Raw genomic sequence first — 17,757 nt, forward strand, 5'->3', positions numbered from 1 at the left:
CAGCCTTGGCCCCACACCTAAGGGTTGTTTGCAGACTCACTCGCGCGGGAAACCCTGCTGTCTCCTATGCTAACACAGGCCAAGATATCACTGATACCCAAAAAAGACAAAGACCCGACTGATTGCGAATCATACAGTCCCATGTCGCTGCTCAATGTAGACACTAAGATCCTGGCCAAGAGACTGGAGAACTGCGTACTGGAGGTGGTTACACCAGACAGGTTTTACAGGTAGACAGCTAACTGAACAGCAGGAGGCTGCTGAATGTAATAATAATCCCATCTGGCTATAGAACACCAGAGGTGATCGTCTCCCTGGACACAGAAAAGGCCTTCAACAGAGCCAAGTGCCTCTTTGAAGTACTGGAGGTTTAAGCCTTGATCGGGGTTCACCTGGTGAAAATCCTGTACAATGCACCCAAGGCGAGCGTTCGGACCAACACCACCAGGTTCGAATACTTCCAGCTGTACAGAGGCACAAAGCAGGCCCTGGCAATTGAACCACTGGTGATCGCTCTGCGAGACCTGAAAATCTGAACGGGTACCCAAAGATGGGACAAAGTTTCACTCTAGGCGGATGGTCTGCTCCTCTACGCTTCGGACCCACAGAACAGCCCAAAAGCAATCAAGAAGCTCCTGGAAGAGTTTGGAGCCTTCTCAAGCAGCAAACTCAACCTGGGCCAGAGTGAGGCATTCCTGGTGAACCCGCACAGGGGAGGGAGAGAACTGGAGGGACTACCATTCAAAATAGCCCAAAACAAATTCCACTATCTGGGGATACAGATCGCCCATGACTGGACACAGGATCCACAAATGGAATCAATCTGGTGGAGGAAGCTAAAAAGGACCTGCAGAGATGGGATTCACTCCAGTGTACCGTGGCAGGGAGGAGAATGCAGCAGATGATCAAGATGAACAGAGGTTCCTCTTCCTGTTTAGATACACACCGATCTTAATCCCCAAGGCCTTTGTCCACAACGTAAACAATGTAAACGGGCTGTTTAGCACAGGGCTAAATTGCTGGCTTTGGAAGCAGGCCAGCAGCACGGTTTGATTCCCGTAACAGCCTCCCCGAACAGGTGCCAGAATGTGGCGACTAGGGGCTTTTCACAGTAACTCCATTTGAAGCCTACTCGTGACAATAAGCGATTTTCATTTCATTTTCAAATGATCATGGCATTTGTGCAGCTGTGTGTGGGGTTGGGAAATAAGAACCCAAGGATCTATAAATCAAAACTACAGAATAAGAACACAAGAACTAGGAGTAGGGAATCTAGCCCCGTGAGCCTGCTCCACCATTCAATTAGATCATGGCTAATCGTGTGGACTCAGCTCCACTATGGAACTAAATGAGGCAGCATTTTGGTCTAACCGAGATGTCCCTCATATGCATAAAACGCAAATTCCTAGAGAGGGGGGTGGAAGGGAAGGTTGGGGAGAGAGAAAGAGACACTTTTACACCAAGGACAGGCTACAGCATTACGACCTTAGAAGGCCAGGAACTCGGATACCTCCTTCAAATTAAACACTTTCTCTGTGAGATGGCGGCAAGGTATCCCAGGCAACACATTACTAGAGGAAGTTACACAGACAGCAAGGTGGAGAGAGAGAGAAAGAGGTGTGTGTGTGTGTCAGACGAATAATGAGGGGACGAACTGGGTTGGGGGAATTCATTGAGAGAAGCACAGTAGGGCCAATTCCACCTCCACAAGGTTAAGCCTCATGCAGTTAAGTGGAGATTGAGCCAGACTCTTACGTGGCGATATTAGAGATATCAGAGAAGCCGGAGAGCCTTGTGGCCTTTGCCTCAGATTGCCTGAAGAATTGTACTGGAATGACGATGGACAACGCCACCAGAGGTTGCAGCTTGGCCAGGTGACGATTTTTTCAGTTAGATAGGATCAAATACAAATTAGGGGGTCCAGCAGAGGGCTTCGAGGCAAGGTGGGGGCATTTGTGTCCGTGTTGGAGTTGATGCCAGGGAGGGGGGATTTGTACAAGCTGTATAGTTGTGTTGGGGAGTAACTCCGAATGTTTTGTAACCTTTTATACAAGTTTGGAATAAAACACTTCATAGCCCGAGCCTCACTGCCGCTGGCACTGGATGAGACAGGGGAGCCTCACTGCCGCTGGCACGGGAGGAGACAGGGGAGCCTCACTGCCGCTGGCACGGGAGGAGACAGGGGAGCCTCACTGCCGCTGGCACTGGATGAGACAGGGGAGCCGCACTGCCGCTGGATGAGACAGGGGAGCCGCACTACCGCTGGCACTGGATGAGACAGGGGAGCCTCACTGCCGCTGGCACTGGATGAGACAGGGGAGCCTCACTCACTGCCGCTGGCATTGGATGAGACAGGGGAGCCTCACTCACTGCAGCCAGCACGGGATGAGACAGGGGAGCCTCACTCACTGCAGCCAGCACGGTGACAGATAGAGTCAGCAGCCAGCATAGAATCATTGAATTTACAGAGCTGAAGGAGGCCATTTGTCCCATCAAGTCTGCACCAGCCTTTGGAAAGAGCACCCTACCCAAAGGCACACCTCCATCCTTACCCTGTAACCCCACCTTTGGTCACTGTTCCTGCTAGCTTCTTAGATACGCTGGTGTCACCCATCCTGTGTATTTTCGGTGTGGTGACACTGCTTATGCACTAATCCTCAGCCTTGCAGATGCACCAGTGACTCCAGCTGGGAGTCTTGCAACCTGGGGCTCCACTGAGGACACTTGCACAACTTCCCATTTCCCCACAGAATGCAAATTGCATTCTGCAATCACTACAGTTTGCCTGCCTCTCACCATCGTCTGTAATCAGGAAAGGCCTATACTAGGACTCTAGCAAGGTCACCTCCAGATTTCATTGTAAAACTCACAGCTGCTTGGACAGCTTCCCCTGTAGCCACTGGAGGCAAACCCCAACACACCCAAAACAGAGCAGACCAAGATGCTTACAGCCAAGAGTATTTTTTGAAAGTGTAGTCACTGCTGCAACAGGAAACAGCTACTTTGTGCACAAGCTCCCAAAAACAGCAATGTGATAATGATAAGATGTTGACTGAGGGATAATATTGGTCGGCAGAGCATTCTTCATTTTCAGATTAGTGGCATGAAGTGTCACGAGTTCTACATCCCAGCCAACAATCAGAGGGAAGCTCAGTTTGCTTCCTCATCCAGAATACAGCACACTGCTGCTCTGGCTGAGCCCACCGCTCTGCTGAGAGGGTGGCAGAGCAGGGTTCCCCCCCCCCCCCCCCCCCCCCAGCCCACCACTCTGCTGAGAGGGTGGCCAGAGCAGGGTTTCCCCCCCCGCCCCACTGCTCTGCTGCAAGGGTGGCAGAGCAGAGTTCCCCCACCGCTCTGCTGCAAGGGTGGAAGAGCAGGGTTCTTCCCCCCCCCCCCCCCCCCCCCGCCCCACTGCTCTGCTGAGAGGGTGGCCAGAGCAGGGTTTCTCCCCCCCCCAGCCCACCGCTCTGCTGAGAGGGTGGCAGAGCAGGGTTTCTCCCCCCCCCAGCCCACCACTCTGCTGAGAGGGTGGCAGAGCAGGGTTCCCCCCCCAGCCCACCGCTCTGCTGAGAGGGTGGCAGAGCAGGGTTCCCCCCCCAGCCCACCGCTCTGCTGAGAGGGTGGCAGAGCAGGGTTTCTCCCCCCCCCCCAGCCCACCACTCTGCTGTGAGGGTGGCCAGAGCAGGGTTTCCCCCACCGCTCTGCTGTGAGGGTGGCCAGAGCAGGGTTCTCCCCCCCCCCCCCCCCCCACCCCCGCTGTGAGGGTGGCCAGAGCAGGGTTCTCCCCCCCCCCCCCCCCACTCTGCTGAGGGTGGCAGAGCAGGGTTCCCCCCCCAGCCCACCGCTCTGCTGAGGGTGGCCAGAGCAGGGTTCTCCCCCCCCCCCCCCCCAGCCCACCACTCTGCTGAGGGGGTGGCCAGAGCAGGGTTCTCCCACCCCACCCCTGCTGAGAGGGTGGCAGAGCAGGGTTCTCCCCCCCCCCCCCCCCCCCCCAGCCCACTCTGCTGAGAGGGTGGCAGAGCAGGGTTCCCCCCCCCAGCCCACCGCTCTGCTGAGGGTGGCAGAGCAGGGTTTCTCCCCCCCCCCCCCCCCCCCCCCCCTCCCAGCCCACCACTCTGCTGTGAGGGTGGCCAGAGCAGGGTTCCCCCACCGCTCTGCTGAGAGGGTGGCCAGAGCAGGGTCCCCCCCCCCCCCCCAAGCCCACCACTCTGCTGTGAGGGTGGCCAGAGCAGGGTTCTCCCCCCCCCCCCCCCCCCCCACTCTGCTGAGGGTGGCAGAGCAGGGTTCCCCCCCCCAGCCCACCGCTCTGCTGAGAGGGTGGCCAGAGCAGGGTCCCCCCCCCCCCCCCCCCAGCCCACCACTCTGCTGTGAGGGTGGCCAGAGCAGGGTTCTCCCCCCCCCCCCCCTCTGCTGAGGGTGGCAGAGCAGGGTTCCCCCCCCCAGCCCACCGCTCTGCTGTGAGGGTGGCCAGAGCAGGGTTCTCCCCCCCACCCCCGCTGTGAGGGTGGCCAGAGCAGGGTTCTCCCCCCCCCCCCACTCTGCTGAGGGTGGCAGAGCAGGGTTCCCCCCCCCAGCCCACCACTCTGCTGAGAGGGTGGCAGAGCAGGGTTTCTCCCCCCCCCAGCCCACCACTCTGCTGTGAGGGTGGCCAGAGCAGGGTTTCCCCCACCGCTCTGCTGAGGGTGGCCAGAGCAGGGTTCTCCCCCCCCCCCCCCCCCCAGCCCACCACTCTGCTGAGGGGGTGGCCAGAGCAGGGTTCTCCCACCCCCCCCTGCTGAGAGGGTGGCAGAGCAGGGTTCTCCCCCCCCCCCCCCCCCCAGCCCACTCTGCTGAGAGGGTGGTAGAGCAGGGTTCCCCCCCCCAGCCCACCGCTCTGGTGAGAGGGTGGCAGAGCAGGGTTCTCCCCCCCAGCCCACCGCTCTGGTGAGAGGGTGGCAGAGCAGGGTTCTCCCCCCCCCCAGCCCACCGCTCTGGTGAGAGGGTGGCCAGAGCAGGGGTCTCCCCCCCCCCCCCCCCTGCTGAGGGTGGCAGAGCAGGGTTCCCCCCCAGCCCACCACTCTGCTGAGAGGGTGGCAGAGCAGGGTTCCCCCCCCTAGCCCACCGCTCTGCTGTGAGGGTGGCCAGAGCAGGGTTCTCCCCCCCCCCACTCTGCTGAGGGTGGCCAGAGCAGGGTGCCCAGGTCATTTCTGCTCCCAAATTAACTGGTGCTGCATCTGTAATACAAGAGGTTGTATTAGCAAACACCCAGAGCCTGGAGGTCTATATAAAAGTATTACAGATCAGCCCAATCTATTGCCAAAAAATGTAGCAGTTTGCCATTTTTCTTTTGAAAACAAAATGCTGGAAAAAAAAACAGTATCCAAACTGATAAGGGTCTGTGAAAGTTCCCTCACCTCAGGAGGACTGCTGTTTAAGTAGCATCATTACCATGCATGTAGTCTGTAGTGTTGCGCAGGAAATGAGGACTCAAAATCATGGATCAGGGTTACACAGACATTTCAGACAAAGGTCATTTTATATTATTTTCATTTCATATTAACAGTTGTAACCATAATAAGTCAACATGACAGTTAAGAGCAGCTCGAGGTGGCTTCACAACATCAATGAACAGAAGCAAAGTCCTGTTTTACACAAACCTTTAGTCCCAGACTAACTGATATGCAGAAAGAGGAGAGTCAGCAAACTTGGATAAAGTTCAGAGGATGAGTCATTAAACTTCAGCCTATGTGGAACTATTAGCTGTACTTTGACCATTAGTTTAGTCATCAACACCAGCTTCCTTGAGAGAAGAAAGGTGCTCCAGCTGAAGCATTGAGGACAGAGCCACCCAGGCTAGACACCTGGCCAGTTTCTTCCCCCATTAATTCTGTAGTTACCTGGGATAGGCTAAAGTGAGGGGTACAAAGTGGAGAAAATTTGGGGTTACGTGCTTTTAAGTGGGATAGAGTAACATAATTGATCGCAAGGCAGATGGATAAGATATAGGTGCAATAAAAGTGAAACCAGTTTAGCAAACAATAAATCTTAATTGACAGAGACAACATCTTACTTGCTGACTCACCACTTTTGAAATTTACTAATCTTTTCTAGTAGACATTATATAGTTTATACAAAGTCAATTTTAATACAACACACTTTGAAAATACAAGATCTGTAAAAACAACTTTAAACACTGAAGTAAGGCAAGCTAGTTTAGTCAGTCAATCCCAAATTCATTCCACCTAATCTTGTTTGGCATCTTTCACAGTTCTCTTAATACGAGAGTATGGACTGATGGTATCATCCATGATGAAGTCATACAGTACTCTCACCCAGGAAGAGTACTGTGGCAGCTGGTCATAATAATCGGCAGCTATCTTCTTCACCTAAAACAGGGACACAGTCATTTGTTAAGATGAACACAGCAAAGTGATATCTTGAACATTAACTTGACCTATTCTTGGGGTCTCACCCCCACAACCCAAAGATGTGCAGGCTAGGTGGATTGGCCATGCTAAATTGCCCCTTAATTGGATATAATGTAAGGCAGGAACTGAACCTAGATTAAGGGCGGATGTTTGAGGGTAAAATCGACATCTGACAGGTGGGAGGCTTTCAAATGCCAGTTGTTCAGTTTTGGTCTCCTTACTTGAGAAAGGACGTACTGGCACTGGAGGGTGTGCAGAGGAGATTTACTCGGTTAATCCCAGAGCTGAAGGGGTTGGATTATGAGGAGAGGTTGAGTAGACTGGGACTGTACTCATTGGAATTTAGAAGGATGAGGGGGGGGATCTTATAGAAACATTTAAAATTATGAAGGGAATAGATAGGATAGATGCGGGCAGGTTGTTTCCACTGGCGGGTGACAGCAGAACTAGGGGACATAGCCTCAAAATAAGGGGAAGTAGATTTAGGACTGAGTTTAGGAGGAACTTCTTCACCCAAAGGGTTGTGAATCTATGGAATTCCTTGCCCAGTGAAGCAGTTGAGGCTCCTTCATTACATGTTTTTAAGGTAAAGATAGATAGTTTTTTGAAGAATTAAGGGTTATGGTGTTCGGGCCGGAAAGTGGAGCTGAGTCCACAAAATATCAGCCATGATCTAATTGAATGGCAGAGCAGGCTCGAGGGGCCAGATGGCCTACTCCTGCTCCTAGTTCTTATGTTCTTATGAAAGGAACTCAGGACCAGCATGTTCCGGTGAGGAAGATAAATATGGCAACATTTCAGGAACCTTGGATAATGAGAGATATTGAGAGTCTCGTCAAAAAGAAAAAGGAGGCATGTGTCAATCCCAAGGCTTTTTACATGTACATAAAAAGCAAAAGGGTAGCCCACTGAAGGATAGGGGAGGGAATCTATGTGTGGCGCCAGAGGCCATGGGCAAGGTACTAAATGAACACTTCGCATCAGTATTCACCAACGAGAAGGAATTGGTGGATGTTGAGTCTGGAGAAGAGAAAAGTGTAGATAGCCTGGGTCACATTGAGATCCAAAGAGGTGTTGGGGAGTCTTGAAAAATATTAAGGTGGATCCCATGGTCTGATGGGATCTATCCTAGAATACTGAAGGAGGCTCGAGGGGAAATTGCCACGGCCTTGACAGATTCTTTGGATCCTCACTGGCCGTTCTCCAGTACATCACCTGAAGACAATGTTGTTCCTTTGTTTTAGAGTAGCAAGGATAATCAGGGAACTACAGGCCGGTGAGCCTTACGTCAGTGGTCAGGAAATTATAGAACATAGAACAGTACAGCACAGAACAGGCCCTTCGGCCCTCGATGTTGTGCCGAGCAATGATCACCCTACTCAAACCCACATATCCACCCTATACCCGTAACCCAACAACCCCCCCTTAACCTTACTTTTTAGGACACTACGGGCAATTTAGCATGGCCAATCCACCTAACCCGCACATCTTTGGACTGTGGGAGGAAACCGGAGCACCCGGAGGAAACCCACGCACACACGGGGAGGACGTGCAGACTCCGCACAGACAGTGACCCAGCCGGGAATCGAACCTGGGACCCTGGAGCTGTGAAGCATTTATGCTAACCACCATGCTACCGTGCTGCCCCTAAATTACTGGAGAGAATTCTTCGAGACAGGATCTACTCCCATTTGGAAGCAAGTGGACGTATTAGCGAGAGGTAGCACAGTGTTGAGGGGGAGGTCATGTCTCACTAACTTGATAAGAGTTTGAGGATAAGAGTTTGAGGAGGTCACAAAGATGGTTGATGCAGGTAGGGCAGTGGATGTTGTCTACATGGACTTCAGTAAGACCTTTGACAAGGTCCCTCATGGCAGACTGGTACAAAAGGTGAAGTCACACGGATCAGGGGTGAGCTGGCAAGGTGGATACAGAACTGGCTCGGTCATAGAAGGCAGAGAGTAGCAATGGAAGGGTGCTTTTCTGATTGGAGGGCTGTGACTAGTGGTGTTTCACAGGAATCAGTGCTGGGACCTTTGCTGTTCGTAGTATAGATCAATGATTGAGGAAAATGTAACTGGTCTGATTAGTAAGTTTGCAGACGACAAAGGTTGGTGGAATTGCAGATAGCGATGAGGACTGTCCAAGGTACAGCAGGATTTAGATTGTTTGGAGACTTGGGTGATGGCAGATGGAGTTTAATCCAGACAAATGTGTGAGGTAATGCATTTTGGAAGGTCTAATACAGGTAGGGAATATACAGTGAATGGTAGAACCCTCAAGAGTATTGAAAGTCAAAGATCTAGGTGTACAGGTCCACAGGTGACTGAAAGGGGCAGCACAGGGGGAGAAGGCATACAGCATGCTTGCCTTCATTGGCCCGGACATAGAGTATAAAAATTGGCAAGTCATGTGTTGCAGCTGTGGAGAACCTAAATTAAGCCACACTTGGGAGTATAGTGTTCAATTCTTGTCGCCACACTACCAGAAGGATGTGGAGGCTTTAGAGAGGGTGCAGAGGAGATTTACCAGGATGTTGCCTGGTATGGAGGGCATTAGCTATGAGGAGAGGTTGAATAAACTGGGTTTGTTCTCACTGGAACGACAAGGGGAGACCTGATAGAGGTCTACAAAATTGTGAGGGGCATAGACAGAGTGGATAGTCAGAGGCTGTTCCCCAGGGTAGAGGGGTCAATTACTAGGGGGCATAGGGGCAAGGTTTACAGATGTACAAGGCAAGTTTTTTTTTTTAAATAAAATACACGGAGGGTAGTGGGTGCCTGGAACCCACTGCCAGAGGAGGTGGTGGAAGCAGGGACGAAGTGACGTTTAAAGGGGTGTCTTGACAAATACATGAATAGGATGGGAATAGAGGGATACGGACCCAGGAAGTTTAGAAGATTTTAGTTCAGATGGGCAGCATGGTCGGCACAGGCTTGGAGGGCTGAAGGGCCTGTTCCTGTGCTGTACTTTTTGTTCCCAGAAGTGCAGGGTAGGTGGATTGCCCATGTTAAATTAACCCTTAATTGGATACTCCATGATCAAATGGCAGAGCAAACTTGATGGGCCAAATGGCCTAATTCTGCTCCTGTATCTCGTCTTATGTCTCACTTAGGGCAATTAAAACAAACATTTCATTAAGGCATTTATGGTTTTATAACAAAAGATACAATTTAGTGTTTAAACATCCAGGGAAATTTCAATACTTGCACAAAAACATGAGAACAACTTGCCGACCAGTGTCTCACTCTACAGCCAACTCAAAACCATATTCCTACAATCTCCCATACTCCGTACATAAAAAAAAGAGTTCAAGAACTAATTTCAGCAGCAAACTAATTTGATCATGTGGGCAACTCTGGGATTGGCTATAGCAGATCTACTGGGGCAATATTCTGTACTAATTGTCAAGATAGCTTATTGGACTCTACCAGTTAAGTCAAGGCTGAAGATTAAGCTAGCACATTCTGCCTGTCCAATTTCCAGTCCTGTACCAACAGTAGTTTGTTTGTACAGTGGTTGATATACAGGTTGAGCAAGTGTCAGGAGCCATGAACACTCAGCAGCTACAATTAAAGTACACAATATGAATTGTTTTAGAAGGAACCCCCATTATTTGATGCATTGATGAGAGAGTGTGTCTGACGCAACAAGGAACACCTGCCAGTGTGCCCATCACTGGGAGAGCCAGGACAGACATGGTTACAGCAGCCTGTTGTTCCTTTCAATGAACAACATGTACAACCAGTCCATCTCTGCATGGGTCTTATCCCTGCAACCCAAAGATGTGCAGGGTAGCTGGATTGGCCACACTAAGTTGCCCCTTTAGGAATTTTGTTGTTTTTTTTTTTAAAGAACAGTACAGCACAGAACAGGCCCTTCGGCCCTCGATGTTGTGCCGAGCAATGATCACCCTACTCAAGCCCACGTATCCCGTATCCACCCTATACCAGTAACCCAACAACCCCCATTAACCTTATTTTTTGGGACACTAAGGGCAATTTAGCCTGGCCAATCCACCTAACCCGCACATCTTTGGACTGTGGGAGGAAACCAGAGCACCCGGAGGAAACCCACGCACACACTGGGAGGACGTGCAGACTCCGCACAGAGAGTGACCCAGCCGGGAATCGAACCTGGGACCATGGAGCTGTGAAGCATTGATGCTAACCACCATGCTACCGTGCTGCCCTATTGCTGAAGTTTCTCATCTCAATTTATGCCCCCTCAGGCACCTCGCTTCAATAATTTGGATCCTTCCAATCCACTATGTAGGCCCCTCCCTTCAGCCTCCTCTACTTACCTGTCTTTCCAATCTTTCTTTTAATCCTTCCTGTACATTAGCAGAACTGCATGTAGCACTGAAGCCATAGCCACCTATCCAGCTATGTTCAGGAGCTGTGGACTTGCACCAAGGTTTCACTTCCTTAGTATTCTTCCATGTCTCTATTCCTTTTCCCTTTGATCTCCCAAATGCTACACTGCAGTGTTGAACTCTAATTCCTGTCCACTGACCAGTGAATTGCAATCTCCTTGCCGTCTATGCACTCCTCAATCTACCATATGGCCACAAGCTTTTTGTATCCAAATATACACCAGAAAAAGCAGGTGGTGAGGTAAGAGTCCCAGGGAACCAGCTGTACGTTCTGCTATAACCTTTCAGATCAGGTGACTGTAGCCATTGTATTTGTCCAGGAACTGCGGAGTGTACTTTCAGGAGTCAGTAAGGAAAGAGCAGCACGGTAGCACAAGTGGATAGCACTCTGGCTTCACAGCACCAGGGTCCCAGGTTAAATTCCCCACTGGGTCACTGTCGGTGCAGAGTCTGCACATTCCCCCAGTGTCTGTGTGGGTTTGCTCCGGTTTCCTCCCACAGTCCAAAGACGTGCAGGTTAGGTGGATGGGCCATGATAAATTGCCCTTAGTGGCCAAAAAGGGTAGGAGGGATTATTGGGTTACAGGGATAGGGTGGAGGTGAGGCCTTAAGTGGGTCAGTGCAGACTCGATGGGCCAAATGGCCGCCTTCTGCACTGTATGTTCCATGTAGATCAGAGACAAGGGGCTGGATTCTCTGCCCCGACAGGATTCTCCATTACGCCGGCCAGTCAATGGGGTTTCTCATCGGGAAACCCCCAGGCACTGGCAAAATGGAGAACCTGCCGGCAGAGAATCCCACCCAAGGTTGAAAACAGTAGCAGTTTGAACAAGTTTAAAATTTGAATGTCAACAAGGATGTTTTAAAGCCATTCACAATTACAGAGTGCATTCCTCCTAAAGTCATTTAGATCAGAGACAAAAACAGTATAAAATACTCACTTGAGGAAGCCGGCATCCTGGAACGCTGGGAAAGTCATGGTGCTCATTGTGATATCCTACATTGAAGGTGATTAGATTGAGGGGTCCATAATAAGAATAGGTTTCATGGCCCTTCAGAAACATGTAATGTTCAGCAATGAAGTGCCCAGAGATGGGATGTAGGCCCATGCCAAGGAGGGACCCTGACAACATATACACAATGGACTTGATTCCCCAGAAATGATAAAGCAGCAGATTAAAGGTTAGCTGAACAATCAGGTTGGATATCTCCAGGTAAGTGATAGGTTTGGGGTTGATGCACAGTGGACGAACAGCATAGAAGAGTGGCTGAAGTATGACCCAAAACAGTTTCCTGAATCTGGTGCAGAAAAACCATCCCTCAAACTCAGTCGGAATGTCCACATCAATACCATCCCCTCCCATGTAGCGGTGATGGTCCATGTGATACCTCTTGAAGGAGATCGAGTAGGGCAAGCCAACAGGGAGGTTTGCAAACATGCCAAAGTAACGGTTCAACAGTGATCGCTTATTCCCAAAGGCGGCATTGTGAGAAATTTCATGGATGGCCAGTGTTATGGAATGGTTTAAACACCCACCAAATACATATGCCCAGAAAATCACCCACTTCCAGTCCAAGTCCTTCACAAGGTAAAAGGCCAAAAGCTGAACTGCTACCATCAGTGTGACAATCCATTTCAGGTTGTGATCTGGGCCCATCAACGACTTAATCTCAGGATACTTGGCTGCAAGACAAAATAAGTCAGTTAGTGGTGAAGCATTCAACCTCAGAGGATCAAATATTCAGATCAGCCACTAAGAATGTACTCATAAATCAAGGGGTTCAATTGGAGAATGCCACTTGTACTTGGAAAATTGTAACACTGGCACTCAATTAACTTTTTCCTGTTTGGGAGGCATGGTATTATCCCTAGTAATCCAGGGGCTCTGGTTCAAATCAAAGGCAGCATTTCTGGATGTGCAGGGGAGGAGGAAAACTGGTGAGTCGGACTGAACTGATGGGACAGGAAGAACTGACTATACCAGGAACCTTTAAATTCACACCTAATTTGGATTGTTAGGCCCTTCCCTAACCTTGTAGTCAATTAATACTGCTGAGTTTTAGTGATGGGATTTGCTCCTTCATCCCTAGATTTTAATTCCAGGCTCAAACAAGGAGTTGACAGCATGCAACATTTGCACCACACAATAGCAGGCATGACCATCTCTAACAAGAGAATGAAACCATCACCTTTGACATTGTGGTGTTACCATCACAGAATTCCCCACCATCAATGTGGGGTTTGAGGGGTGGGGACAGGAAGAGACAAGACAGAACTGGACTAGCCATGTAAATACAGTGGCTATAAGAGCAGGAGACTAAGAATCCCGTGGCACAACAAAATAATAATTTTCTGGATTCAATGACAGAATTCATTATTTCCTGCAAGATAATCAGGAACACATTACAGCAGGTGACAGTCATTGTACAGACAGATTAAGAATACAGATTCTTCAGCAAGACATTCAAGTGATTTAATTCATTAATTTCAACTAGAAATGGAGACATTACATTTACACCAGTTAGTCATGAACATGACAATTATCATTCAGCTCAATGCTAAAGCTATGAATTATATGGAGCAGTTAAAACAGCACAAAAAGTGATATTTCAAGTCAGCAGGTATTTCACAATCAAGTCTAAAGACCTTTTTCCGTTTGATGCTAAAAGTGAAAGGGAGAGTGAGTAAATACTGAACTGAGCTATCTACACACAGCCGCTACTGTTTTCGAACATCAGAGAAACAGGCTGTGTGGGAGTCAAAGAGGAAAGGATGATATCAAGTGAGCAAGCCAAGAATGTAATAGAGGAGCGATGACACTAATTGGGACAGGACAATTCCTAGTTACTATACCTTCAGAAGAGCGTTAGCAGACCACAGGATATTCATAGGTTAATGGGGGAAATAAAGACCAATGATTAGAGTAGTACAGGAAAACAAATAATTATGGTTTTTACACAAACTGATCTGATTCAGGCCAAGTAGTCATCGATCAGTTCCATGCGGAGAATTAATTACAAGTGCAAACTAGAGATTAAAATTTTCTGTGACCAGTGCAATGTGTTAAACATCTCCCACCCACACCAGGAGGTGGATTAGAATATTGATTACTTGGAAAAGCAAGAGAAATATATTTAACTCAGTAAGTCATGATCTGGAATGCACCGCTTAAATGAAAGCAGATTCCAATTTGATACAAGAAACATTTGCAGGGGTATAGGGAAGAGAAGCGGAATTGTGAAATTCAGCTCTGCAGGCCAGAGGCAGCTTGTAGGTGAAAATCTCTCTCTATCATTCACTTGATAAAGTTAGCGCTGCTGGTATCGAGAGCTTTCCTGAAATTAGAAAAGTCCACATTAGAATGATCTTTTCCTCCCTACTTTAGCAGTGATTTGCTTGGCCAGAGGACAAACCAGTTGCAGACTGCACAAAAGGCTGTGTTCTTCCCCAAAAGCTCAATGCATACAGCACTTTTAGCAAGATGAATGGATGAACAGAGAAATGGGAATAATTACAAATGAGCCAAAGTGACAAAGACGATGGCTTAATTTATATTTGTCTGGTTTTAAAATTTGTTTATGCAAAATTTATAGAACATAGAACAGTACAGCACAGAACAGGCCCTTCGGCCCTCGATGTTGCGCCGAGCATTATCCGAAACCAAGATCAAGCTATCCCACTCCGTCATTCTGGTGTGCTCCATGTTCCTATCCAATAACCTCTTGAAAGTTCCTAAAGTGTCCGACTCCACTATCACAGCAGGCAGTCCATTCCACACCCTAACCACTGAGTAAAGAACCTACCTCGGATATCCCTCCTATATCTCCCACCCTGAATCTTTTAGTTATGCCCCCTTGTAACAGCTACATCCACCTGAGGAAATAGTCTCTGAACGTCCACTCTATCTATCCCCCTCATCAACTTATAAAAACTCTATTAAGTCACCTCTCAACCTCCCGGATCCGCTCCAAAGAGAAAAGCCCTAGCTCCCTCAAAGACCCATCCTACAAACCAGGCAGCATCCTGGTCAATCTCCTTTGCACCCTTTCCAATGCTTCCACATCCTTCTATAATCAGAACTGCACACAATACTCAGAATGTGGTCTCACCAGGGTCATGAATAGTTGCAACATAACTCAGCGGCTCTTAAACTCAAGCCCCCTGTTAAACGCTAACACACTATAAGCCTTCTTCAAGGCTCTATCCACTTGAGTGGCAACCTTCAGGAGATCTGTGGACATGAACCCCAAGATCTCTGTTCCTCCACATTCCTCAGAACCCTGCCGATGACCCTGTAATCCACATTCAAATTTTTTCTACCAAAATGAATCACCTCGCACTTATCAGGGTTAAACTCTATCTGCCATTTTCCAGCCCAGCTCTGCATCCTATCAATGTCTCATTGCAGCCTACAACAGCCCTCCACCTCATCCACCAATCTTGGTGTCATCAGCAAATTTACTGACCCACCCTCCAGCCCCCTCCTCCAAGTCATTGATAAAAATCACAATAGCAGAGGACCCAGCAGTGATCCCTGTGGTACACCACTGGTAACTGGTCTCCAGTATGAAAATTTTCCATCCACCACCACCACCCTCTGTCTTATGTGATAGCCAATTACTTATCCAATTGGCCAAATTTCCCTCCATCCCACACCTCCTTACTTCCTTCATGAGCTGACCATGGGGAACCTCATCAAACACCTTACTAAAATCCATGTATATGCCATCAACTGCTCTACCTTCATCTACACACTAGTTACCTCCTCAAAAGAATTCAATCAATAAATTTTGTTTGTTAAACACAGGTATTGCATTGTAAAACCTTAATTGCAAAAGCACACCTAGATTGTAAAACCTTAATTGCAAAAGCACGCTTAGAGCACGCCTTTTATTTTATTTAAAAAACCCAGACTGGTACTTAGCAACTAGGGAATAGCCCTGGACAAGAACTTAGTTGGAAGCTAGAGCCACAAGAGGCCAGACAGGACAATGGAATTGGAGAGCAGATTTCACAAAAGAACAAATCCCAAAGGCCAGTCAGGACTTAAGACAGTTACATTAAGAGCAGCATGGTGGTGCAGTGGGTTAGCACTGCGGTCCCAGGCTCGATCCTGGGTCACTGTCCGTGTGGAGTTTGCACATTCTCAGTGTTTGCGTGGGTTTCGCCCCCACAATCCAACAATGTGCAAGCTAGGTGGATTGGCCACACTAAATTGCCCCTTGGAAAAAAGAGAATTGGGTACTCTAAATTTAAAAGAAAAAGACAGTTACATTAAAAGGAACAAAAGTAAAAAACAAACCAGACGGGCTCAGAGCTAAGCAGCAGAGAAGCCAGACAGGCAAAAATCTGGTGACACCTTAATACAACACTGTTCTGTTGGCATGGCTAGGTAGTAGAGGGATTGGGAGAGCTTGAATGCACATGGTGATCGAAGGAACATTAAGGGCTTGTATTTTTTTTTATGTTGTCAAATCCTTCCTCCCCTCAGAGCAGCCAAACACTCATCTCGGATCATGCCCTTATTTTGCCGATATTTGTTTTGACCCATCTGAACACCTACCATGGAGACTAGACACTTTACTGTGATGACAAATTGAGCCCATTTGTCTGCTGCCATATGACACATCAAGCTCAACAAAACAGTCAATATCTTCTTCAACATAAAGGCCATGGAAGGGGGGGGGGTTATGACAATCTAGGAGCACCTTTTATGGACATGGGGGAAACATGGACCCAACGAGTGTGGGTCACACTGACCCATTTCACATGGAGCCCTGTCCTCAAAGATCAGACAAACTTTATTAAAGGCAGACAAGTATCACCTACTGTGCAGCGCCTCTTGCCCCCTGCTGCTCAGGAACCTGAAGTTATCATATCTTTGGATGCAGAAAAGGGCATTTGATAGGACTAGAGAGATCTTGGGTAGATTTGGACCCAAAATTTACATCCTGGTGTTGTATTTTATATTTTCCCCGCGTCTTGACTGTGATAGAGAAATTCAAACAGCATTCATTAGGTAAGAAAAACTGAACTTTATTCACTCATTAGAACTGACTGCTAGCAGTAAATGGCTGATACCGGAGTCGGAAAGCAGTCAATTACAAACTGCTGAGTCCGTCCCAAGTCTGCGGTATTACAGAAAAAAAAGGCGATTCTTATACATTATAGGATCAAGATAACATGAATACAACTTGGTTAGGAATTTGATCGAAAGCAAAACACAAGTAATAATCGTTACAATGGCGTCACCTTGCTGACCTTTAGGGGACTTGAGTTTCATATCATTATCTTGTCTTTGTTTTAAGAAAGGGAAGAAGTTGTTTAGGAACAAGAAGAAATAGTTGTTCAGCTTGTTATGTATTAAGACTACTTCTAGGTTCAAGCCTTATCTAGACTCTCAGGACATGCTGTCTATGTGTATTCTGAATCGGTGTCTTAGGTCAATTGTACCAAGAAGACTTGACTAGTTTTCCCATCATGCCATTATTTGCTTCACACAATACCACACTGGGGTAAAGTACAGTGCCCCTGCACAAAAATAGCTTCAATATTTTCTGCTCGACAGGGCTGCCCCCTTTCTCCATTGCTCTTTGCCCTGGCAATTGAGCCTCAGTATATTCCCTTCATCCACCTGATGACCTAATACTGAGAACGAGTGGCGCACCGGATCTTACTCTACACTGATAACTACTATATATTATAGATCTGGCCTTTTTTCTTTTACATTTACAGTACCCAATTCATTTTTTCCAATTAAGGGGCAATTTAGCATGTCCAATCCACCTAGCTTGCGCATGTGTTGTGGGAGCAAAACCCACACAAACTGGGAGAATGTGCAAACTCCACACAGACAGTGTCCCAGAGCCAGGATCGAACCTGGGACCTTGGCGCAGTAAGGCCATAGTGCTAACCTCCTGTGCCACCTTGCTGCCCAAGATCGGGCCTTCTCTATGCACAACGTGGAAGATACT

The 17,757-nt window shown here is 48.4% G+C and overlaps 1 protein-coding gene and 1 long non-coding RNA gene across 2 annotated transcripts in view; one reads left to right on the forward strand and one right to left on the reverse strand.

Annotated features, from left to right (window-relative positions):
• LOC119966969 overlaps nucleotides 1–17,757 on the forward strand; it is a 50,336-nt gene that overhangs the window by 26,387 nt on the left and 6,192 nt on the right. The window lies entirely within an intron of this gene.
• LOC119966968 (sphingolipid delta(4)-desaturase DES1-like) lies at nucleotides 5,480–12,466 on the reverse strand. The gene is made up of 2 exons (XM_038798935.1): nucleotides 11,724–12,466; nucleotides 5,480–6,365 (listed from the first exon to the last, which is right to left on the reverse strand). Exons 1-2 carry the CDS (start codon nucleotides 12,438–12,440, stop codon nucleotides 6,222–6,224), a joined length of 861 nt encoding a protein of 286 aa, XP_038654863.1. The 5' UTR covers nucleotides 12,441–12,466; the 3' UTR covers nucleotides 5,480–6,221.

The sequence above is a fragment of the Scyliorhinus canicula genome, chromosome 6, assembly GCF_902713615.1.
Source record: "Scyliorhinus canicula chromosome 6, sScyCan1.1, whole genome shotgun sequence".
Lineage (NCBI taxonomy): Eukaryota > Metazoa > Chordata > Chondrichthyes > Carcharhiniformes > Scyliorhinidae > Scyliorhinus > Scyliorhinus canicula.

What these genes read in the sequence shown, in the direction of transcription:
- LOC119966968 (XM_038798935.1), bottom strand. Translation starts at nt 12,440, where the DNA reads ATGGGCCCAGATCACAACCTGAAATGGATTGTCACACTGATGGTAGCA. An exon ending in CAGGATGCCGGCTTCCTCAA is followed by an intron (nt 6,366 to 11,723) that starts GTGAGTATTTTA and finishes TCCCTGTTTTAG; the next exon opens with GTGAAGAAGATAGCTGCCGA.